The sequence below is a fragment of the Cordyceps militaris genome (assembly GCF_000225605.1).
Source record: "Cordyceps militaris CM01 unplaced genomic scaffold CCM_S00002, whole genome shotgun sequence".
NCBI lineage: Eukaryota > Fungi > Ascomycota > Sordariomycetes > Hypocreales > Cordycipitaceae > Cordyceps > Cordyceps militaris.
The window spans coordinates 3,874,233-3,896,352 of NW_006271970.1; the positions used below are offsets into that span (position 1 = coordinate 3,874,233).

At 52.7% G+C, this 22,120-nt stretch overlaps 10 protein-coding genes across 10 annotated transcripts; 4 read left to right on the top strand and 6 right to left on the bottom strand.

Annotated features, from left to right (window-relative positions):
• Positions 1-250: 250 nt before the first annotated feature.
• CCM_03158 (polysaccharide deacetylase, putative) lies at positions 251-814 on the top strand (the record flags this gene model as incomplete). The annotated part of the gene is made up of 2 exons (XM_006668310.1): positions 251-395; positions 453-814. The coding sequence occupies 2 exons, from the start codon at positions 251-253 to the stop codon at positions 812-814; spliced, it is 507 nt and encodes a 168-aa protein (XP_006668373.1).
• Positions 815-1,373: 559 nt separating this feature from the next.
• On the bottom strand, positions 1,374-2,446 carry CCM_03159 (uncharacterized protein; the record flags this gene model as incomplete). Its single annotated transcript, XM_006668311.1, has 4 exons — positions 1,374-1,462; positions 1,535-1,671; positions 1,785-1,997; positions 2,364-2,446. 4 exons carry the CDS (start codon positions 2,444-2,446, stop codon positions 1,374-1,376), a joined length of 522 nt encoding a protein of 173 aa, XP_006668374.1.
• A 236-nt stretch (positions 2,447-2,682) lies between these two features.
• Positions 2,683-4,287, bottom strand: CCM_03160 (candidapepsin-4 precursor; the record flags this gene model as incomplete). Its single annotated transcript, XM_006668312.1, has 3 exons — positions 2,683-2,792; positions 2,845-3,855; positions 3,963-4,287. The coding sequence occupies 3 exons, from the start codon at positions 4,285-4,287 to the stop codon at positions 2,683-2,685; spliced, it is 1,446 nt and encodes a 481-aa protein (XP_006668375.1).
• A 1,913-nt stretch (positions 4,288-6,200) lies between these two features.
• CCM_03161 (acyl-CoA thioesterase II) lies at positions 6,201-7,400 on the bottom strand (the record flags this gene model as incomplete). Its single annotated transcript, XM_006668313.1, has 2 exons — positions 6,201-7,145; positions 7,278-7,400. 2 exons carry the CDS (start codon positions 7,398-7,400, stop codon positions 6,201-6,203), a joined length of 1,068 nt encoding a protein of 355 aa, XP_006668376.1.
• An 896-nt stretch (positions 7,401-8,296) lies between these two features.
• CCM_03162 (oxysterol binding protein) lies at positions 8,297-12,344 on the bottom strand (the record flags this gene model as incomplete). The annotated part of the gene is made up of 3 exons (XM_006668314.1): positions 8,297-9,514; positions 9,565-12,076; positions 12,325-12,344. 3 exons carry the CDS (start codon positions 12,342-12,344, stop codon positions 8,297-8,299), a joined length of 3,750 nt encoding a protein of 1,249 aa, XP_006668377.1.
• Positions 12,345-13,584: 1,240 nt separating this feature from the next.
• Positions 13,585-14,103, bottom strand: CCM_03163 (uncharacterized protein; the record flags this gene model as incomplete). Its single annotated transcript, XM_006668315.1, has 1 exon — positions 13,585-14,103. The coding sequence occupies one exon, from the start codon at positions 14,101-14,103 to the stop codon at positions 13,585-13,587; it is 519 nt and encodes a 172-aa protein (XP_006668378.1).
• Positions 14,104-14,462: 359 nt separating this feature from the next.
• CCM_03164 (uncharacterized protein) lies at positions 14,463-14,784 on the top strand (the record flags this gene model as incomplete). Its single annotated transcript, XM_006668316.1, has 2 exons — positions 14,463-14,616; positions 14,702-14,784. The coding sequence occupies 2 exons, from the start codon at positions 14,463-14,465 to the stop codon at positions 14,782-14,784; spliced, it is 237 nt and encodes a 78-aa protein (XP_006668379.1).
• A 223-nt stretch (positions 14,785-15,007) lies between these two features.
• On the bottom strand, positions 15,008-15,226 carry CCM_03165 (uncharacterized protein; the record flags this gene model as incomplete). The annotated part of the gene is made up of 1 exon (XM_006668317.1): positions 15,008-15,226. The coding sequence occupies one exon, from the start codon at positions 15,224-15,226 to the stop codon at positions 15,008-15,010; it is 219 nt and encodes a 72-aa protein (XP_006668380.1).
• A 441-nt stretch (positions 15,227-15,667) lies between these two features.
• Positions 15,668-16,778, top strand: CCM_03166 (uncharacterized protein; the record flags this gene model as incomplete). The annotated part of the gene is made up of 5 exons (XM_006668318.1): positions 15,668-16,221; positions 16,277-16,317; positions 16,370-16,451; positions 16,512-16,574; positions 16,646-16,778. 5 exons carry the CDS (start codon positions 15,668-15,670, stop codon positions 16,776-16,778), a joined length of 873 nt encoding a protein of 290 aa, XP_006668381.1.
• Positions 16,779-17,707: 929 nt separating this feature from the next.
• Positions 17,708-22,024, top strand: CCM_03167 (ABC bile acid transporter, putative; the record flags this gene model as incomplete). Its single annotated transcript, XM_006668319.1, has 4 exons — positions 17,708-17,815; positions 17,871-18,679; positions 18,735-20,651; positions 20,734-22,024. The coding sequence occupies 4 exons, from the start codon at positions 17,708-17,710 to the stop codon at positions 22,022-22,024; spliced, it is 4,125 nt and encodes a 1,374-aa protein (XP_006668382.1).
• Positions 22,025-22,120: the final 96 nt, after the last annotated feature.

The window sequence follows — 22,120 nt, forward strand, 5'->3', positions numbered from 1 at the left end:
GGTGCATACATGATGCATCTATATTTCTAGAAATCAACTAGACTGAATTGAGTTTTTTTACACTTGCTGTAATGGGAAAATGGCGCTGTCGTATACAAGAGATTGAGATGCTGGTGTCCAGCCTATGGAGGGGCAATGTGCTACCACTAGCGGGGCCGATGGCGGGGCAAGTTCAACCTCACTCAACCTGAACTCTTTTACTTGGACCCATGATACCCCGAGCCTTCCCTTGCTATTTCAGACAAAATCCATGGCTGCCCAGCAAACCGACGACGACCCGTGGCACATGACCGAAGACGGGTGCCACGTTGCCCTCACCCACTCACCCCTGTCCGCCTCTTCCGTCCTCGACCTCGTCCGCAGCCCGTCGGCGGGGGCCCTCGTCCTCTTTGCCGGTAAAACCTCTTTCTTACCCCCCCTTCCTTATCCCACCACCCCTACTCACACAACAGCCAACATTCTAGGCACCACGCGGGACAACTTTGCCGGCAAGCCGGTCAAGGAGCTGCAGTACACGGCGTACCGGCCACGGGCGCTGCGGACGATGCTCGAGATTGCGCGGGGGGTGCGGCAGACGCACGGCCTGCACGGGGTGGCGCTGGTGCATCGCCTCGGCACGGTGCCGATTGGCGAGGAGAGCATCCTGGTCGCCGTGTCGTCGGCGCACCGGCAGGCCGCGTGGCGCGCGGGCGAGGACGCGCTCGAGCGCTGCAAGGACCGCGTCGAGGTGTGGAAGCGCGAGGAGTTTGTGGGCGAGAACGGTGTGTGGCGCGCCAACCGGGATGGCGCGGTGGGTGAGAAGGTGACGGAGTGATAAATTGGCAGTTTCTTTTTAGTTTTTTTTTTACAGGGGATGAGTCTTGTCAGTTTTGTATACATGGAGACGGCATGATTGATTAAAAGTCGTATACAATGGATGGTGTTGCCAATGGCAGCGGCGCGGTGGGCTAGGGAGAGGTTGTGTAGTTATTTTTTATAGTGAGATGTGTTATATATACGAAACTTTTTGAATAGTAGCATAGATCTATGCGACTTGTACGTCTTTGCAAAATTGCGTCTCCCTGTTAAATGATAATGGCATGGCCAACAGGTACACTCAGTGGTGAAGAATTAGCACTTCCGTTGAACAGCGTTGTTTGACTCAAATAAACTGTCTGCTTCAGAAAAAAAAAGTATTCAAGGAATAAATTGTGCAGTATACATCACTTCCTACTACGCCTTCATGCTTTCATGAAACAACCGCACACCAAAACCATGCTTTCTTTCCCTTCACACGTCCCGGTACTATGACGACCTTGTATCGTTGTTCTTTTTCTCATTTCCCACTATAATTTCTTCATATCCCATCTTTCCACTCTTTCTTTTTTTTGGCCTCATTTTTGGTATACGGGCGGAGGCTCCTGGAGGTATTGAAACGGGCACGGCGGCGGGTGGCAGGCGCTGCTGCACCGGCCAAACATGACTTGCGGGCTATCAGTACGGATGCGAAAAGAAAAAGGAAAAGCCTACAAGAAGTTGGGGAGAGACGACATACCAATGTGTTTTGAATAAGCGTCGGTAAAGGTGATGTCGACGCCCAGCCCTTGGACCTCGACGTCCTCTGTCAGCGCCGAGGGGTACACGACAATGCCGTACTCGACTTGTAATACGCGCCAAAACTCGGCCGGTAACCTATCTCTCGCGACGGTCAGTCAGCCTCATAATTGGCGACCATTTTTTCTTCTTTTTCTAGCGGCTGTTTGCAGAAAAAAAAAACCCAAAAAAAGAATCAAGACAAAACGCACCTGTACTGCCCTCGCTTGATGCAGGCGTGCACAAACAGACACAACGTCTCGAGGACGAGCTTCCCGTCGTCGACGGCCTTGCCGAGCTGCGCGTCGCTGAGCTCGTAGACGCGCCGCAGACGCTCCTTGGAGTAAAACATGGCAATGGACCAGCCCTTGGCAATCTTGTCGAGGTCATCGCGGTCGCAGCAGCATTCGTCCATGACGGGTCGTCTAGGTGTGTAAGTGCGAGAGGAACAGGCGGCGGCAGAAATTGGAAGAGTCGGCAAGGACCGAGAGAGCTTTGGAAGGGAAAAAAAAACCAGAACATGTAGGAGGAAAATACCCTTTTGGGTCCCCCTGGGGGGTCTTGTTTAAAGGAAAACGTGCAGATGGGCCAAAAGGGTTCCCTCGAGCACCCGAATATATGTGCTAAACTCCAGCGCTCGTCCCGCACTCGCTGGTTCGGGCCATCAGGGTTCCCCCGGACAGGGCACGTCATCCGCCATGGTGCAGCTATGTCTGGGGCAATGAGGTGTGTAATGTGGGATTACGCAAACTAAGCTCGCATTGGTTGTTTGCGTTCATATCTGTACATACACGGCTATCCGTCGTTGCGGCTCATTCATGACCCAGGCGTACAGCTGGTCCAGTTCCGTCGATATGCACAGCAATGGAATCATGACAGAAACAAGAATAGTATTAAATAGATCGGCCAAGGGCCAATTGTCTATATCATTGAATCCCCCTCATGCTCTCATAACGTAACCAACTTGGTATCTCAACTCTATAATGCCCGCAATAGCTTTATGCAATCAAGACGTACCTCATCACCACATGCAAAGCAGCCCCCGTGTATCCATGTATCCATTGAATATATATACAGTAGTATTTGAAAAATGTCGCAAACGTAATTCAATTACAGAGCGGCCACAGCGGCGGCAAGCGCCAGGACCACAGCAGTGGCAGCAGAGGGGACGCAGGCCACGGCAGCAGCGCTGTCCTTGGCGGTCTCTCCCGCGGCAGGAGCTACAATCCAGAGTCAGTAATGATGGTGGCGAAGCATGGGCATTAAACATACCGTCCATGCCCTTGATGGAAGGAATGGGGCTGTTGGCTTTGAGCGTGACAATGTTTGTCTCGTTCGACTTGGGGTACGCTTGGCCAAGAGCCAACTCTTGGCGGGCCAAATCGTACACAACATAGGCCGAGCGCAAAAAGGTGTCGCCGAGAAGAGCATACTCGGGCTCGTTGGAGGCGCTGCCGCCGGAGCCCAAGGGATCGGGCTCCTGGGTCTTGTAGTCGTCGGCGCTGGCGATGCCAAACATGCAGACCCTATCGAAATTCTTGAAGTAGCTCCTCAGGTTGGGGCTCTGAAAAAGGTCCTGGTGATTGGTAAACGAATCGATAATCATTTCCTTGAGAGGAACGACAATGGTCTTGCCGTTGAACTGAAAGTTGAACTTGATTTTTGCGTTTTTGCTGGCCGCACCGCAGTCGATGAAGGGCGTGGCGACGCCCTTGATGGCGACGACGCCGAGCTTTTGGTTGATGGGGGTGACAACGCGACCGGGAAGCAGGACCAGGGTGGCGCCCGTGTCGAGAATGGCCTTTGTTTTGAGGGTGGGCAGGGAAATGTCGTCGGCGGTGAAGCCGACGAGGTTGACGGCGTACGAGGTGACGTTTTCGGAGCCGTGAATGTCGTCGGCGACAAGAGGGAGGGTGGCGAGGTCTCCAATGTACTTTTTGGTGTCGATGCCGCCAAAGAGAAAGGTGCCGTGGCTCTCGGTGATGGCGTCGAGGTAGAGACTAAAGGCGGCGGTTTCAATGAGGCCCTGGGAGACGAGGTTGTCAATGATGGTAGGGTATTTCCTTTTGGCGGCGACGCCGACGTTCATGCCCAACCCCATGAGGCCGGTCGGGCTGCCACTGAGCTTGGCGAGACCGAGCTGCTGCTGCTTGATGGTCATGTTGCCGCCAATGGTGACGGAATCGCGGAAGTAATCGCCCGAGGCAGTGCTGCCATCGAGGTAGGCAATCTTGAAGCCATTTGGAATCGTCACGTTGTATGTGGAACTGGCATCAGGGTCGACTGTGTGTGCCCATTGTTAGCTCTCGGAGGGACTCCATAGTTGCGGGCGCTTGGTCAAGGCCATCAAAGAAGGCGGGCAAACTGTTCAGTGGGCTTGCGCGACATACACTGCTTCATGCAAGAAGGGGGAAGACCGACTTCGGGACGGCCAACCCTGCAAAAGTAAATGCCCTCGAGGTTGACCCAGGTGTCGCTGGAACCGGTATCGAGGTGAAACATCAGAACCTGCTGAGGGGTGCCGATGCCCAGGTCGGCATAATAGCCGCCCCCGGTAACGTTGTTGATGGCCTGGAGGTCAATGACGGGATCGCCGGAGCGTTTGTGAATCTTGAGCATGTCGTCGAGCTGGGGAAGCTGCTTGTGGACGTCGACGCTGACGGTGCCGGCCGAGGCGAGGGCCGCGAGGGCCGCGAGGATGACGAGGTTGCGCATTGCTGGACAAGTCACGCAGCAGACGACGAGGTGGAAGAAGGAGCAACGTCTAGCTGGGCAGCGCGATGGGATATAGATTGGTTCAATGCTAGCGAGTAGAGAGAGAGGATGGAGAAGAGAGGTCTCGCGGATGGGCGGCGCGCAAGGTATTTAGGTCAAATTGAGATTTGGGGTAACGTTGGGTACCAGGGTTCCCTACTACTACCAAGGCTACCAAGGTACCTATTTTTGGGGTCAGCAAGCAATTGGCGGGTGTTGCTGGCCGGAGTAATACAGGGAGGGCCAAGAGAGCCAACGGGGTTGGTTGCAACTAGCAGGCGTAACGAAGTGTGACTGGTGGGTGTAATTATTAATGTAGTCTCGTTCAGGCTTCAACGCGCCCCGGCAAGCTTTAAAAAAAAGGCAGGCTGCCCACCCTTTGTTTTTGTCCCAGGTCTGCCTTTTCAGTGGATCATCAACGCCGCTGCCGAGACGCTAAAAAAGTTGGCTGCTGCCCTGCAGCCTCATCTGGCAGCCACCACAAGAAGTTGCTGGTGGCAGTGCTGTTGCTGTTGCTTGGCAGTGGCGAGTCATCCCTTTAGTTGTAGGTACTGAGAACCAAATCGTTCTTTCATCAGCGACTTGAGCCGTAACTTACAGCACTGCAAAGCCCATCGAGTGCCCAGCGGCGGCGCCCGCAACCATGCGGAGAGAGCGGCTGAGAGCGCCAAGCCTGACACCAGTGGGGGCGCAAGCGGCCATTGGCTCGCCCGAGTCGGAAGGGAGTACAAACAGTTGACTCATACTATACAAGACAAAATCATCAGCGGCCCATATCTGATAAAAAGGGAAAGGGGTGGGCGGCTAATAAGGAGCGCATGACGCGACTGCCCGTCTGGGATTTTAACTATGAAGCGGGCGCAGGGACTAGCTGCTTCAGCGCGCTCATTGTACAAATTATGTTACACCCGACATACCGAAAAGACCTTGTGACCAGTGATTACAGTGATTACAGTGATTACAGTGATTACAGTGATTACAGTGCAGTGATTACAGTGATTACAGTGATTACAGTGATTCCACAAGGCACCCACCCAGTCTTTTTGTGCCCCGCCCCGCTGCGACAAGGCTGACACCACCATGTCCACCATGTCCACCATTCCAGCCCCCTCGTCCAGCACTTGACCGAGTGCCAAATGGAACCGCAACCCGCGCCGTGCATTGAACGATGGATTGTCTGCTTTGACAATTAGTAGAATCCAGGGTTTATTTCTCCGTCTGGCCCACTAGTTCCTCCGACGCTGATCTCCCTTGTTCTTTTCTCCGTCTAATACGCTGGTTCGATGCTTGAAAAAAAAACGCGCTCTATTCTATATTATTAGGCAGGATTATTTGTACAAGCCGCGCCGTCACCTTGCAGGCAAGTGGCGTACGTATAGCGTCAAGACTTATTATAGGACGAGTTGTAAGATCGTCCAGACATGAGCACGACGCTGTAGTTGGCTGTGCTTAATAAGGCACGGCCCAATTCGTCTGTTCGCCGCCGATGCCCATCCAACAGCGTTTCATGAAGCTAATTCTACATCCGCCGTGGTAGCGTAAAATCCTGTAGACTACCGTTGGTAGACTATTAGTCCAACGTTGGATAGCCTTCGCTAGATAGTTCGCATATACAATAGTTGAAACCTTGCTTACAACAAGCACATTCCTCAACGGCGCAGCCATTGGTATCAACCAACTCCAACACATAACACATCCCCCAACAACTATCCCGTATGGCAACAGAGTTATAATATGCATCTTATCATCTACACAGTAAATTATAAACGGCGTCTTGATCCCTAGCAAAGTAAACAGTCTCGGCCAATGATACCCCTCCCAGCGTCCGTCCGTCCCCGTCCCCTTCTCTACAGAATGCCTCCGCATGCACCAACTCACATCTTGGCCGCCTTTTCCCGTCCCTTATTATCCAGCCTGACGACGCCCTCCTGCATGCAACTCGCGAGGAGCGTGCCATCGGCGGCAAAGATCTTTTGCACGACGAAGCCGCGGCCGTCGCCGCTCCACGGGCTCTGCATCTCGCTGAGCATCCACTCGTCGGCGCGCACGCGCTTGGGCTCGTGGAAGTAGATGCTGTGGTCGAGGCTGACCATCATGCCCAGCTTCGGGTGGCGCTCCCACGCGGCCACGTCGTCGCCGGTGAAGCCGTCGCTGGCGAGGATGTTGGCGACCTGCGCGCGCACCGTGTCCGGCAGGTCCGGCACGTCGGCCGGCGCAAACGGCATGCGCCACAGCCGGTGCAGCCGCGACACGGTGCCGATGAACCAGCTGTCCGACATGTACGCCAGCGCGTTGAGGTGCGCCTGGTGCCCGCCGTCGGGCGAGATGCGCCCGCGCATCCGCGACCACCGCAGGTGCTGCCGCTGGTCCATCGGCAGCCCCCCAGCGTCGTCTTCGGGCCCCCGCGGCACCGTCAGCGACTGCACCGGCCCGTGCTTCTCCCACTCGGCCTCGCCGTCCCAGTCCTCGGGCGGCGCCGACGCGCCCGCCGGCAGCAGCGCCGCGTGGTGCACCTGCCCCGCGCCCGCGCTGCCCTCGCGCGTAAACGAAATCGTCGTCGTGAAGATGCACCGTCCGCGCTGCCGCGCCTGCACCGTGCGCGTCGCAAAGGACCGCCCGTCGCGCACGCGCTCCACGTGGAACAGGATCGGCGTCGTCCCCGAGCCCGCCAGCAAGAAGTAGCAGTGGCACGAGTGCACCAGAAAGTCGGCCGGCACCGTCTTTTGCGCCGACGCGAGACACTGCGCGATGACGGAGCCGCCGTAGATGCCCCGCGCGCCCGGCGGGTGCCAGGGCTCGCGCGCGTTGGTAAAGATGTCCTACAGGTTGGGTGGCGGCGGTTAGACACTTGGGCAAAAGATGTGAGGTTTTTTCTTTTTTGGATGGGTGCAGTGGATGATGGTCGAAGCAAGGCTGCTGTCGTTGGACAGGGGGGGGGGGCAAACACGTACAGGTCCAAGGACGGCCAGCTCCGTCACCTCGAGGACGTTTTCAATCGGCGCCTTGTTCGGATCCGGCGGAGGCGGTCGCAACAGCGTCGTCCGCTCGTCCCAAGGAGGCTTTGTGTCGGGCATTTTCTTTGCCGGTATACCGTCTGTGTCTCCGTCTTGCTATCGAGTCGCAGTCGTGCAATGCTAATCGTGAACGTGTGTAATGCCCGAGTGTCGATTGGCTGTGCTGATGTTTAAAAAAAAGAAGGACCCCCCAAAGACTAGAACAAAGAGAACCTCTGCAGTGATGACGTATTGTGCAACAGGAAAAAAAACGTTCAAGATGAAGCGAATGAACGTCAGAAAGGGATAACTAATCGAAGTTTGGGCGGGCCGAGCTTCTGGGTCGCAGTTCAACGTCAATTTGCTTAACCGAGGCACACTAGTTGGACGGAGATGGAGGCGTTTCGTCAATGGCCAGTTGGCTGACTATGGAGTATGTACAGATTAGTCGCACCCCGTGGCGCCAATTACCTACCTAACTAGTTGAGACTACCTAGTGCATTATTAACTAGTTGAGAAAGGATGGCCTGTCCTTATAGTTAATGCCAACAGAGGAGCCAGCCTCGGTCCGGTGCCTTTCCCCGGACTTTTGACTTGCACCAGGCGGCTGTGCCGCACTGTTGCGTCACTGCCTGCAACCCCTGCCATAATCCATGTAAACTCCGTTCTTACACTTCTATAGCCGCTGCATGGCTATCTGGATCCTCTCCCAAGTGTATCCCATATATTCAACGTATCTAGCAATACAGCCTTTGAGTTCCGCGGCTTCCGACTATGTTTTGCACCGCGATTCCGCGCAAGCCCCGTTGTCATCATGAGACACTCAACTGCACCCCAAATAGCACATGCAAATGACTGTCTGCTTGACATCAGCCGGCGCCCAGTAACGCTCCGAATCTTCTTTACAACCACAAATAAATTTGCTATATACTGTCGCCTGCACGTGCTCGACACCTTGAGTCATCTAGCACCATTTTCTACTCTTTCACCGAGTCTGGCTCTTCGTCCTGGAAGATGGGTTCCAGGCCAGCCCACGTAGCTGTATCACCGTCCGGTCCGGCCTTTTCACGCCGTTTCCAGTATTCATGGTTAAACTGCCAATACTGCTCGCCCGTTACCTCGCAACGCGCTCTGCTGAACCATGCTGGAGTAAAGTGCTCTCCCGCCTCCTCACGCTTGCGCCGCCGCGCACGCTGGTTCTCCTCCAGTCGGTTCTTCTCCGTCGCCGCAAAATCGTACTCACCATCCTCCATCGCACGCTGGTCAGGTCTCAGTCGCGAATCCGTAGGCGCAATCCACTGCTGAAGCTTGTCATCGAGATGGTTAAATGTCAGGACGAATGGAGTCAGATTAAAGGGAATCCCTGTAGGTCGCTCATTCGCCTGCCACACCAGGTAGGGCCGCGTCGGGTCCGTCATGCCACCACTGTGCACCTTCTCATCGCTGCTCCCCTTTCCGGAGGCGTCAAGGTTGGCTTCGTATCCCGGTGTTAGGCGCGCGTACAGTTTCGAGTTCCAGCGACCGCCCATGCTGAAGCGCACTCCACCATCCGCATCCATAACCTTGCCCGCAACCTGGTAGGCGCTCGACACCTTCCAGCCGCGAGGCTTCATTTCGAGTTTCGCAACTTCGCCAGTCGTCCAGTTCTTCACCTCCATGGTACCGTAGTGGTCAATAGTAGGGTTGCCAGTAATAATACCAATGACCGATGAGGTCACCTTCTTCCATGAGTAAAAGTCCTCCTTGCCGCCGTTGGTAGGTCGGACCCTGAGGAACCAAGTACCCAGGTGCGCAACGTCAAAAGACTTTCCATAGAATTTCGACTTGACATTCGACTCTCCCCAGTACGTCCAGTTGGGCGACTCGGCCCAAGCCGCACCAATAGGCGGGTGGTGGCTGACCTGCTCAGTAAAGAAGCGGTAGTTCTTGTCGGGACGAACATATTCAAAGGTTTCACCAAGAAGGGGGTTGAAGGGCTTGGCTACACGACCAATACTCGAGGCATATTCACTGGCGGCAAAGGCCGCGACGTAAATCAGCCGCTCCAGTGAGTCGGGCCGAGAAGCCGCCATGTCAAGGAGATCAGAATATTCCATATCTTCGCCGCAACGGTACAGCAAGGACGTGGGTTCGTTGAAAGATACAGGAAGAGTCATTTTGGTCATGTCCTTGCCAATCATGGATTTGAGAATACCCTGTATATAATTAGAACGTTGCAATTATTGCAAGCATGCAAGAAACCTACCCAGAGAGAGATTTTGGGACGGTCATCGGCGTCCATTTTGAGGCGATGACGGATACCATTTTCATAACCCTTGAAGGATGGGCTGAGATCCATGCTCGACGAAACGACGGCTTGCGGCTCGGTAGGCTGCGACTCAGCAAGCTCAGCCACTTCCACTTCACCAGAGTCAACCGCATCGAAGAATTCCTCTCCATCATCGGAATCCGAATCCGAAAAGTCTGCGACTTGATCGAGTGCAGTCTTCTGCCGCGTAAGACTGCGAATACCCGGTGATGTGGGGGCGACCTGAACATCTTCTTGCGCCTTTTCTAGCACCGGAGTTCCATCCAAAGGAGTGCCTCCCTCCATGACTTCGCGGAGAGCCTTCTTGGTGAGCTTGCGCTTCTTCTCCGATTCATCTACACGGGCTTCCAGAATCTCCTGCTCCCGCGCAACTTGAGCCATGCTCTCTTCCCACATCTGTCGCATATTCGTTTCTCGCTCAAGTTTGTATTTCCAAAAAGCATCGCGATCTTTGGATATTCTCAAAAGGTCACCAATAAGGCCAGTAAGGCTGCGAATAGCTGCATCATATGTTGACAGAGCCTGTGTGACCTTGCCATCGGAGAGCGGTGTGGCGGGTCGCTGCGATAGTTCAGCCATAAGAGCATTGTGAACACCCGTCATGGTCTCTAGCTGCAGCTTGGCTGACTGTGCAGTGATGTTGAGAGCATCTTTGGTCGCGCGGGGATCTTGGCGCACGCTCTGTTCGTCATAGTCATCATCGTCTTCCTCTCCATGAATGACAGTAAGACCGTCGTTAGCTCGCGACGCTCCACCATCAGTAGTGGCATCACAAACATCTTCCTCATCGACACTGCCAGTGGTGCTGGCTCTTGTGAGGTCGTTCTTGTGCGGGGAGAGCTTAGTGCTTGAGATGGAACGCGACGGGAGATGCGAGCTGCTTTGCCGGCGATCCGAGATGCTTGCGCTCTCGCTATGTGTTTCCTGGACAGATAGCGCATTGGGGTCGGCCTTGGCCTGGCGGAGAAGCTCGGCATTTCTGGCCGTCTGCTTCTCCTCCTCCTTGGCTTGGTCCTTGGTCCACTGAATCGAGTTGTTGAGGGCCCAGAACCAACGCTTGGCTTCGACTTCGTGGTTGGCTTTGAGCGTGTACTTTACCGAAGACTTTCCAATGATTTCAAATTTGGTCTTCTCGTCGGGGCTCATGTAAAGCCTGGCGATGCGCATGTTGATGGCGCCACGGCAAGCGGAGCCAGCGTCATCCTGGTGTTTATAGTAGCTCAACACGCCGTCCTCGAGGACAAACCATCGCAGTTGGTAGCCTTTGCGGTAATTGGTCCACTTTTTGAGGTAGCCTTTCATCTCGCGGGCTTCCTTGCCAGCTACGAGCTCGCCACCAGAGCCCGCGGCAGCGCCTTGAGTAGCAGCCTGGCCAAGGACAGCCTTTTCTTGGATACCTCTTTGAGCGGCCACGGCGGCGGGGGACTTTTTGAGAATGGCCTTGATACTATCGTCGTGGGAGACGGACTGTGGAAGCTTGCCTTTGCGGTCACGGCGAAAGGGATCGGCGCCATGAAGCAACAGGACTTGTATAAGGGCAATGTTCTTCTTGCGTGCAGCTTCGTGGAGTAAAGTACCGCCCGTTTGCAGAGTGACGGGCTCGGACACGAATTCGGGGCTGTTGATGTCGAGGACAGCCTTGAGGCGAGGCTCCTCGAGGACCTCTGCAAGGGTGTCGTAGTCGCCCCTGGCGATAAGCTCCTGGACCTGTCGTACTTTGGAGTCGGTAAAAAGCGAGCGCGACAGCTGAAGAAGTTGGAAGATGTCGGGGTTCTTGGCGAGATCGATGGGGAACTTGCCCTGGAGGTTGATGAGGGCTTCGTTAATGTCCTTTTGCTCGAGGAGAAGCTTGACAGCAGCGGTGCGACCGTGGGTGGCAGCAACGTGAAGGGGAGTATTGCCGTCGCGGTCACGCTCGTTGACATCAACAATGCCGGCTCCATCAGAGAGGACGTATTCGATGACGGGAAACTCGGCGCATTGAATGGCGAGGTGGAGGACGGTGGTATCGTCAAGAGCTGTGAGGGCAGTGGTGGCGGAGGTGGCATTCGAGGAGATACTGGTGCGGCGGGCGCTGTCGGCAGACTCGCGAATGATTTTCGAAATGGCAGCCGTGTCGCCGTTGCGTAGGGCCTCGACGACACGGAACTTCCGAACGGACTGTTCGAGGCTGGGGACCTTGTCCTGAGCGGGGGCCACAGGCTTCATTGTGGCCGGCGGTTGCTGCTGCTGCTGGGATCGATGCTGTTGAGAGGGTGTTCTGCTCAAGGAGAGCTTGCTTGTGTGCGAAATGGTGCGGGAAATAGGCAGGATGGACGACTTGGACTGCTTGGGAGATGCTGCGCCTCCGACAGTGGAGCGAGCGTCGTCGGAGCCCGACTCTTCGTCGCGAGTTTCTCGTCGCCTGAGCAAGGCGAGGGCTGCCGAAGATCTGGAGCGCTTGTGCGTACTATGAGAGAGAGGCAAGGAGACGGGCGAGAGTCAGTTTGCGATCAGGCACAAGAGGGCGAACGGGGCGGGGAAGAGGTTGCAGAGGCGGGAGAGCGATGGATGGACCAGCACTTGGTGGTGCGGTCGGTTGGTCCACTACGCGCCTAGGAGAGAAGCATGTGGACTGAGGGGAAGAGAGTTCAGGTAACCGAGGAGGGGCCAAGGGCAGATTGATTGCGTAGTCGCCGCTCCGAGAAAGTCACATACCTATCACCGGCGTCCGACATGGCGAAGATGTGGCTAATTGGCCGGGTAAGTTGGTTGGAAGAGCGATTGTTCATTTGACCAAGCCTTGTTTTATTTTCCGCCCCTGATGTGGCGGGCAGACCTGGGGCGCTCTTGAGATTGAGGTGAGGGGCAGCGAGCAGGTCCAGGCTAGCTTGTTTGCCTGCCACCTAGGTACTTAGCTAGGTATGTACCTATGGAAGGTGAGCAACGAAATGAATCTGTGCAGAGGCCGAGGGAAAACGGACAGCATAGGGAGGCTTGTTGAGGAGCGGTGATGGGTTAAAAGGCTCGGTAATAAGGCTACTTGTGATGACACCAGAATGCGGTGGGATCATATGTACGCATTTGTACATGCTACCCCTACAGGAAATACCTACCTACGTAATTCGTAGGTACTGTACGTACTGTACTCCGTACCTACCCACCTGTTATCAGCAGACAACAAACAGCCTGGTAGGGATAACTACCTACGCGCGTGAGGCCTGTTTTCTGACAGGGCACTGGACACGTTTTCCGCTCAACATGTAATTTTCCCCTGTCACAACGCTGTCAGGCTGTCAGTACGTGTTAAAAAACATGTATATTTTTTATAAGCCGTGTCAGAGACGTCAACAGCGTTGTGACAGGGGAAAATTATCTATTAAAAAAACGACCTGTCTAGTACCCTGTCCAAAAACAGGCCTTACTCGCGTATGTAGGTACATAACTACTGCGGGCGGCTAGCTGTGGTGGGGTCAAGTTATTTTGCCCTACATCATATTTAGTAGCTACTGGTCACCGGGGTGGATGGTGGCAAGCTCAAGGAGCGGCAGAGGCAAACGCGCAATAATTCGTACATCAGAGCGAGTAACGGATTCAGCGCGAATCGATGGTGTCAATAGTCAATTTGATGGCCCAGTGGCCGGCTCGATATCTGTCATGGTGATGATGATGGAAGGTCTACGGAGTACTCGGTACCCAGGTACCTACGGCTTTGTGGTATGCCAGGCGGAAGGCGGTCTCCAGCATTTCCTTTACAAACGGACCGTTTTTCACTGCGACATTTACCACCACCAACCACCATCACACGGGAAAGAAGAAAAATGCGAAAATGCAAAAAAATGCGACTTCTCCACGACCAGAAGATCCTATTCTCTCGTCGCTTACGAATCCCTTGCAAGTGGCGCAACCTGATGAGCTCTTGATGATCGTAGGCCCGTATGCGAGGCTGGCTGATAATGGCGGTTTACGAAGTGAAGTTTATACCATCGAGTGCAGGTGCACACTGTGTACATGCTGAAGTTGTCTGGGTCGCAAATGGGCCATGATAAACTGGGACAAGTACATCTGCTCGCCAGCCACGCTGAGCACCCACGGGTGATCCGGATGGTCCGTAGCCTTCTTGTGGCAGAGGCAGGTCTTTGCGGCATCGCACTTGGGCTGATCTGCGTTCTTGTTCTCGTCATTCTCATCCTCATTCTCATCCTCATCCTCATCGTCTTCTTCGTCCTCCCATTCATCCAATGCGCGTTCAAACCGAGGCGGACAATAGCATTCGAACACGAACTCCTCGTTGGGCTGTGCGAACCGCTCCTCGTGCCCTTTAGCAATGTTGGCCGAGACGGAAACGGGCGACCACCTCTGGGGGACTTTTGCCGCTGCCGCTGCCGCACTAGGCGCGGTTGGTGTCGTCTCCTTGTCGGGGCTGGTTTGGGTGGTTGTCTTGGCTTTTTTGGCATGTGTACCATTGTCGGTGGGAGCAGCACGCTTGCGTGGCATGGTGGAACTTATTTCTTATAGCTTGCCACGGGATGTTACAAAACAACCAACTACACAGGAGGCATAAAGTAGGCTACAGAGGAATATCATTATGGTGACGAGCAGCTCTCACAGAGGTACGATCACACCGTCGTTATTAGAGCACTGTGTATATTATTTATTTGGTAAGATAATATCAACGAGAGTGTTCTACCATAATATACGAAAAGCGGAACTATAGGCCTCAAGACAGAATAGGAGAGGAAGTAAGAGTGTGATGTACTTTTAACCCCCCCCCCTCCTGGCCGATGAGAGTTATCTTGAGACACATTAGTTTAATGAAGCAACACAGCGTCTCGGAATACATACTGTTCCCCATCATGAGTCGGATGGTAAGGCGGAGGGGCTCCCACCCGAGCGCGAAGTACGTCGAATCCCTGGTGCTCTTCAGGTACACGAGCAACAACAGCAGCACCTGCTGCAGCGAAGAACGCCTGGGCGATGAGAAGAAGAGTGACGGGAACTTTCATTTTGGTATGTTTTCAATGTTGATGGTGCTTCACAATACCGAAAAGTATTTGAGGAGATGGAGGTCTTTATACTAGTCGATGACAACTAGACCAGTACTATCAGTTTGTTGATTCACATGGAACTTTTGAAGGTGACAATATGCAGGTCATGCCGGGCGGCACGATAGCTTAGACCAGTTGAGCTGCAGCCTAAATCATTGCCGGGTATTGTAGGAAACGTTTGACGCACGTCGATTTTGGATTTCATGGTCATTCTTAGCAGTACAGACATATGTTAATGATAAAATTATACACACAATCTTTCTGGACTACCCCGAGATGCTCCTACTCTCGCATCGAGTTGTCGCCAAACTAACAAGACTGGTGGAGTAGGCTTCAATAGTGGAAGGGTCAAATCAGTAGTGATATGCGCTGCTCTCAGCAGAGAAAATGCATCTTCTACGCTCCTGCAAGGCCTCCTTCTCCTGCAAGGCCTCCTCCTCCTGTAAAGCCTCCTCCTCCTGCTGCAAAGCCTCTTCCTCCTGCTGCAAGACCTCCTCCTCCTGCAAGGCTTCCTCCTCCTGTAAAGCCTCCTCATCCTGCGAGGCCTCCTGCAGCAAAGCCCCACTCGTCATCCCGTCGACTCGACGCAGCTCCCTACTAACTATGATACGTCCTAGCCTACAGTTTGTGGTATTCTAGACGCAATTGGTTTCTAGAACTAACCAGCGTACTCGAAGTGACCTGTTGCTCACTCGCATAGCGGAGCCTCGTGTAGTCACATTTCTGTTCCCTCCCCTCTGCTGAAACAGGCCAAACCATGCCAAACCATTTTTTATTCCGTTGCAAATTGAGCCGTCTATCCTAGCCCTTGAACTCGTGCCCTAAATTTTACGGCATAACCAAGTATGTTAGTTGAGACAGGCTTGCCGCAGGTGATTATATGCGAGAGAGCTGACAGCTAATACTCGTGTTCACTAGCACTGCATATGGCTTCCCTCAGAGGTGAAAATAGTCATCGCTATTTTCCCCTTCCAACTGACCCTCGGCGTTTCAACGGCAGCGGCGGAGCTTCAATGACGGGGAATCCCTCGCGAATCAACCAATGGCGCACTTCACTTTTTATTCTCTTTACAGTTTGCAACATTGCAATACTACTGCTGAATGTGGAAATGTACTTGCATATGTACATTCAAAAGTCCAAAACACGCCATGACGTTTTAAATGCAGAACTACGAGCCACATCGAGTTACAGTGAGTGCGCACCCCAGTACGACGCATACGTGACCTGCCGTTCGTGCTGGTCAGTCATGATGATTGATGTTGACAATATGGAAGGTCCGATATTCGACCTGGTGGACCTTGAACCATCCATTCGGCTGATCAACGGCACCGTGGTTGCTCCAGAACATCCTAGTATCGCCCGCCAGTTTCCGAACTCAGAAGCCGATGCGCAATGGGAGCAAGATATCGACTTGATCAGGCCTATTGCCATTACGCGTGAGCAAATTATCAAGATGGGAAAGAATCCGGAGACCGTTGCAAAGCTTGAAGATCAAGATTGGGGACTAGGCGACAACGCCTACGTCGCTGCTCTGGACGTTTTTCACAACCTGCACTGCTTGAATACGTACGTGGATATTTTGTTACGTTTTGAGAGCAATTACTGAGCCCGTGGGTGATAGGTTAAGAAGGGCAGCCTATGGGACGTATTACAGTATCTCGGGTATGCTCCTAGATCACTTGGTTACATGACTAGTATTAACATTGGCGAATAGCAGACGCAAACAACCGCAACGGCCATTTGGAAGGCCATCTCAACCACTGTGCCGACATTCTTTTTCAGCATATATCTTGCAGGTACTGTTATGATTGAAGAACCAGCATTCTGCAAATCTTATGGTGCTAATGTGCTTCAAGTAACAACGTGAACCTTGTAACTCGCCACTGGCGGGAAGAGCAGGAGTATCCCTTCCCAGACTTGTAAGTACTTGGATACACTTGGAAAATGCCTTTCCTCGATGCCGAGGCTAACAGTACTTCCGACGAAATAGTTCCATAAATAAGTACTGTATCAATTTTGAGAAATTGCTTACTTGGCACAAAGAGGTCGGACTCGACCAGGAGAATTACATCAAGACTATGAAAAAGCCGAAGGGTGCGAAAACAAGTACTACAGCGACCTAGAAAACTATTATGAATGGAGTAATTGGTTGTCGTACTCTCTGCTCAGCAGTGACCCTATCTGGCACATGCGTCTGTTTAAGCTGCTCTATAGGGATGGCGTATTCGGACTGTATTCGTCACTGAATCTAACACATTGTCACAGTATGCAATGATGGCATACTCTGTCCAATAGCGTCACGGTCAAGCATACTATTTATAGCGTTAAGTGAAGGGGGGTGTGCAGCCCAAATCCTGACATCATGGCAGCACCTTGGCTTGGTGGAGGCGGGTTGTCGGACAGTCATCCGTTTTGGTGCAGGCGGCCTTGCTTTAGCCGGGGCGGTTTTGCTTGCAGTTGTCGAGCAATTCAGGCAGGCTGAGAGCGAAAGGGGGTCGTCCCTGCGTGACATGTGGCAGTCCTGTTGTTTTTTATACCAGAGTGCACGAGATGAACTCTGAGGGTGCCCACGAGGTGCTACCGAGCTTCAAAGCCAATTGCAAACGCCACTTTCTTGATATGGATGTGCAAGCAAAATAGATAGGAAGTCTGACACACAGCCCACGAGCCATTTCTATGGGTACATGCATGGACAATGCTGTGGTAGGTACATTGTGGCCTTCACAACAACCAGGCTCGGGGGCGCAGCGCTTGTGCGGGGTTCCATCAGAGAGCATCGTCGAGACAGCGTGGCTCATTCTTTCATCCTTTCTTTTCCCCTTTTGCTCGGGAACTCGTTCATCGCAGTGAATGCAATCCTCGGGTAGCTGACGCTGTAAACATGTCTGCTGGTGCGAATCGTCCCGACTGGCATTTGCTCTCATGGGCAAACGCAAACCCCAGTCTTCTTCCACCATGTATCAGCACCGCATCCATGTTGATTGGTATAATGACCGCACACAGCATCTTCAGCTTTCTATTTCGACCGATACGTCAGCATGGTCTACCAAAAATGTCACGGGATAGACTATTCATGACCGCAAGCGCTGCCATTGGGCTGTGCGCTGCCCTTTCCGCCTCCGTGCGCTTCGCTACTTCCTTTGGTCGGATTCTACCTTGGGTGAGAGAACTTCTTTTAATTCTCTTGGTCAGAGCCTCTTTCTAATACTCCCTAGATTCTTGCGGCCGGCCACGCCTTTACTTTATGTCGAGAAATAATGACTGCGAAACCCTGTCGATCCGTCATCGACGGGGCTGCTTCGTCTGCTCTCCTCGTTATTGTGGAAGGCATTAACGGTAGCCAGAATTTAGAATCCTCAGACGCCACGCCGCAGTCGCTTGTTACTATTCTGCTATCTATTTTGCTTCTGGCCATCTTCCTCTCGGTTCCAAGAGAGAGAAGCAAGCTACCTCAAGGCCGTTCCGTGGACCGCCAAAATACAGCCTGTCTAATCGAAGTACTATTTTTTCTTTGGCCCAGGAAAGTTTTTCGACTGCAAGACTTGAGACAACGCGACATCAACCTTCTACCCTTGCTTCCTGTACGCCTTCGGACATCAACATTGACAGAAAACCATCGCCGTTTCGCATCCCGGTTTAGTACCCATCGGCTTGGCTTCGTTCTGCTCAAAGAATACTCTGGTGCACTGATTCTCCAGTCCAGCTTTTCCATCTTGAACTCTTTGGCTGCACTGGGGCCAAATCTAATTTTATATCGATTGCTCCAGCATCTGGGCGGCGAGCGCGAGAGTGGCACCCGCGAGAAGATGTTTTTGGCATCGCTGCTCGGTCTGTCCCACCTTCTACCCGTAATTATTTCCTCTTGGATGAAATGGATCGGCACCAGCATGATTGATGTACCCATGCGCTACACGTTGGCGTCATTGACGTATCAAAAGGTCCTATCACTGCCGACCATCACCCTTAGCGCTGAGGAGAAAGAGGCGCAAAGTATGGCTACGTTACTACACATGAATGCACTCAGGTTCGAACCCGATGTGACCGACCGCTGTTTGTCAATTGCTAACATTCATTTGTAGTGCTCGCGCGTGTTCTGCGTTTCCAATCCTCCACCGGGTAGTCGGGCTCTTTACACAGCTAATTTTCACAACCGTGGTTCTCATCGCTCTTGTTCGGTGGCAGTCAGTTGCCATTGCCATCGCAGCGGCACTCTCCATTACGCCTCTCACCATGGAATTTATGAATCGGTGGACTGCCTCTCTCTTTCAAATATGGAAGCTTATGAGCAGCCGAAATGCGACTCTGCGGGATGCACTTCTTGCTATTCGCCAGATCAAGCTGTCTGCCGCCGAGGCGTGCTGGAAGCAAAAGATCTACCAGATTAGAGATAAAGAGGTGCGAGGATATAGCGACATTGCGTTCTTGCGATTCTGGATGGAAATAATCGGAGACATCAGCCCTGCTGTTTTGAGCGGTCTGCCCGTATACCTATACGCACAGCAGAGTCATGAGTTGACTGCATCCGTGGCTTTTACATTCATCAGCCTCTTCAAGGACCTACAGTCGCAGTTGTGGGCCATTCCTCAGGAACTTCCTCGAATTAGAGCCGGCTGGAATAGTGCCGGTGAATTGGATGCTTTTTTAAGAAAGGAAGAAATGAAAGATTCTCAGTTTGTCTCGTCCTCTGTATTGTCCTTGCGTAATGCCACCATTACCTGGCATACTAAAGGGAATGATACCGCGGCTTTTCAACTGAGAAACGTACAGGCCGAGTTTCCTGCAGGAGAGTTAAGCATAGTAACTGGCAAAACGGGGAGCGGAAAGTCTTTGCTTTTGTCTGCTCTTGCCGGTGAAGCAAAGATTTTGTCTGGCGATATTTGCCGTCCTTGTTCGTCCAAGAGCGAACATACTGAGGAATACCACGCGGAGAACTGGACCAAGCCAGGTAGTTTCGCATTGGTATCCCAGAATCCATGGATGGACAATGCCACAATACAGGACAATATTCTGTTTGGTCTACCTATGGACGCCCAACGCTACTCTCATGTGCTCTACTGCTGTGCGCTGGACAAGGATCTTCTCAACTTCAAAGACGGAGATATGACGGTCATCACGATCAAAGGTGTCTCTCTCAGCGGCGGACAGCGATCTCGTATCGCACTGGCGCGGGCTCTCTACTCCCGCGCCAGCTTCTTGTTAATGGATGACGTGCTCAGCGCTGTCGATGCCGAGGTTCGTAAATGGATTGTGGAAAAGGCACTTTGTGGGAGTCTTTCGCGTGGTAGGACTCGTATCCTTGTAACGCACCACGAAGATCAAGTGCATTCCGAGATCTCATATCGACTGCTCATTCAAGACCAAACAGGCGTCGGTGAAATAGTGCCGAAGAAAACTCCTCCTTCAATCACGCAGAGCACCCAAGCCTCTTCTCTCGCGGATGATGGGTTTAGCTTTGACTCACTTCGCCGCTCACCCGATAAAAAAGCAACCGACACACCAGCCCAAGCTAGCAAACCAGATGCAGCGGAAGAAACCTTCCGGCTAGCTCCCTACATCATGTACTTCAACGCTAGTGGTGGTGCAGTAAACTGGCTGCTAGCTATCTTTTTGCTGGCAATTTGCGAATGGAACACAATCTCTGTGTCCTTGTCCCTTGAGAGATGGGTGTCAGAAGGTGAGAAACCTCGAGAACCTTCGACGCCTTATTCTCTTTCGCCTGGTCAAGCATATATGGTGATGAGTGCTTTGACAACTCTGACTATGTCTATTCGAGGACTCTTCATGTTCAGACTCTATAGAGCTGCTTCGAAAAAGCTATTTTATCGCATGATGGAGCATATTTTCGGTGCACCACTCCGATGGCTTGAATCGACTTCACATGGTGATATCCTTCAGCGCTGTGACCGGGATATAAGGATCGTCGATGAGGACTTGACCTATTCGATCGGTGCTTTTCTAGCGCTTTGTAGCCAGCTCATAACCGTTCTATTGAGTAGGTAAGTTTTTGCCTTCCGACGAGCCTCACGTGGTTTTTCAAGCATGCTTACAGTTCTATAGTGCCTCGCTATCTTTGTACAGTACTCCTGCCATGATTGCTCTGTTCTGGCTGTTCCTCAAAATTGGAAAAAAACTCATTCCGGCAACAAAATATTTGACTTCTGTCTACTCGAAAACGACATCTGCATTTGCGCAGCATCGCAGTTCGTTGTACGCTCTGGATGGACTCTCGACGGTGCGCACGTATGGGGTGAAAAATCACTTCTCGCAACGGGCAAATAAACTACTGGATGATATGGCGTCGGCGACGTGGTATAATAGTTTACACAGTGTTGTGACAGAATTTCAGCTCGGACTTCTGGGAGCCATATACGTTGCACTCTCTTGCTACACAATTATTGCGTCCAACGCGAAAGGCGGCGCTGCAGGTGCGGCACTGTCCTTTGCTGTACAGCTTGGCAGTACGGTATCAGCCCTTCTTCAGCACATATCCTCAATGGATTCCAGCCTCAGGACCGCTGAGAGGGTTCACGAATATGGTTGCCTTGAACAGGAGCCAATGGATGGTTTGAACATGGACACTTCGTGGCCTGACAAAGGCGATCTTGTCGTTTCTCACTATGTGGCTGGCTACGGCCCTGGTCTTTCTGATGCCTTGCGCGACGTATCTTTCATCATCAGGCCCGGTGAGACGGTTGGCGTAGTTGGCAGAACAGGCGCGGGGAAATCGACCTTGGCGTTGGCCTTTGCGCGGCTTATTGAGAGACGGCACGGAAGCATTCTCATCGATTCAGTTGACATTTCTCGTGTCAAACTCGAGGTATTGCGCAATCGAATCCTTACCATTCCTCAAGATCCGCATCTCTTTCGTGGCTCCCTCCGTGCCACCATTGATCCGGATAACGTTTATTCTGATGAGGAATTAGTTGCCTCTTTGCAGCAGTACCGATTCTTCTCCGTAGCCGCAAGTGCAAAAAAGGAGAGCGATGCAGAAATTCCTGATTTGTCTTTCATGGTTAACGATGGCGGATCCAATCTCTCTCAAGGCCAACGACAAATATTGTGTCTCATCAAGGCAATACTTTCGCGAAAGAAGATTATCATCCTGGACGAGGCGACAAGTGCCGTCGACATGGAGACAGACGCTGTGATACAGACAATGATCCAAGAAGCACTGCATGATAGCACAGTCATGGTAATTGCTCATAGGCTGGCCACCGTCTGTCAGCTGGACAAGGTGCTTGTCATGCAGGACGGAAAAGTGGTGGAATTTGGCAAGCCAGCTGAGCTGTATCGGCAGAAGGGGCAGTTTTGGGGACTGGTCAATCATAGCATTGATAAAGAGGACCTGGTCAGGAGTTTTGCTCTATGATTTAGGCTTTTCTATGGAGGTTCGCGGACAAACAACTGCAGTAGTACTTTTCGACATTTGGGGATTTTATCAATTTAAACTGCCACTATTCAATCT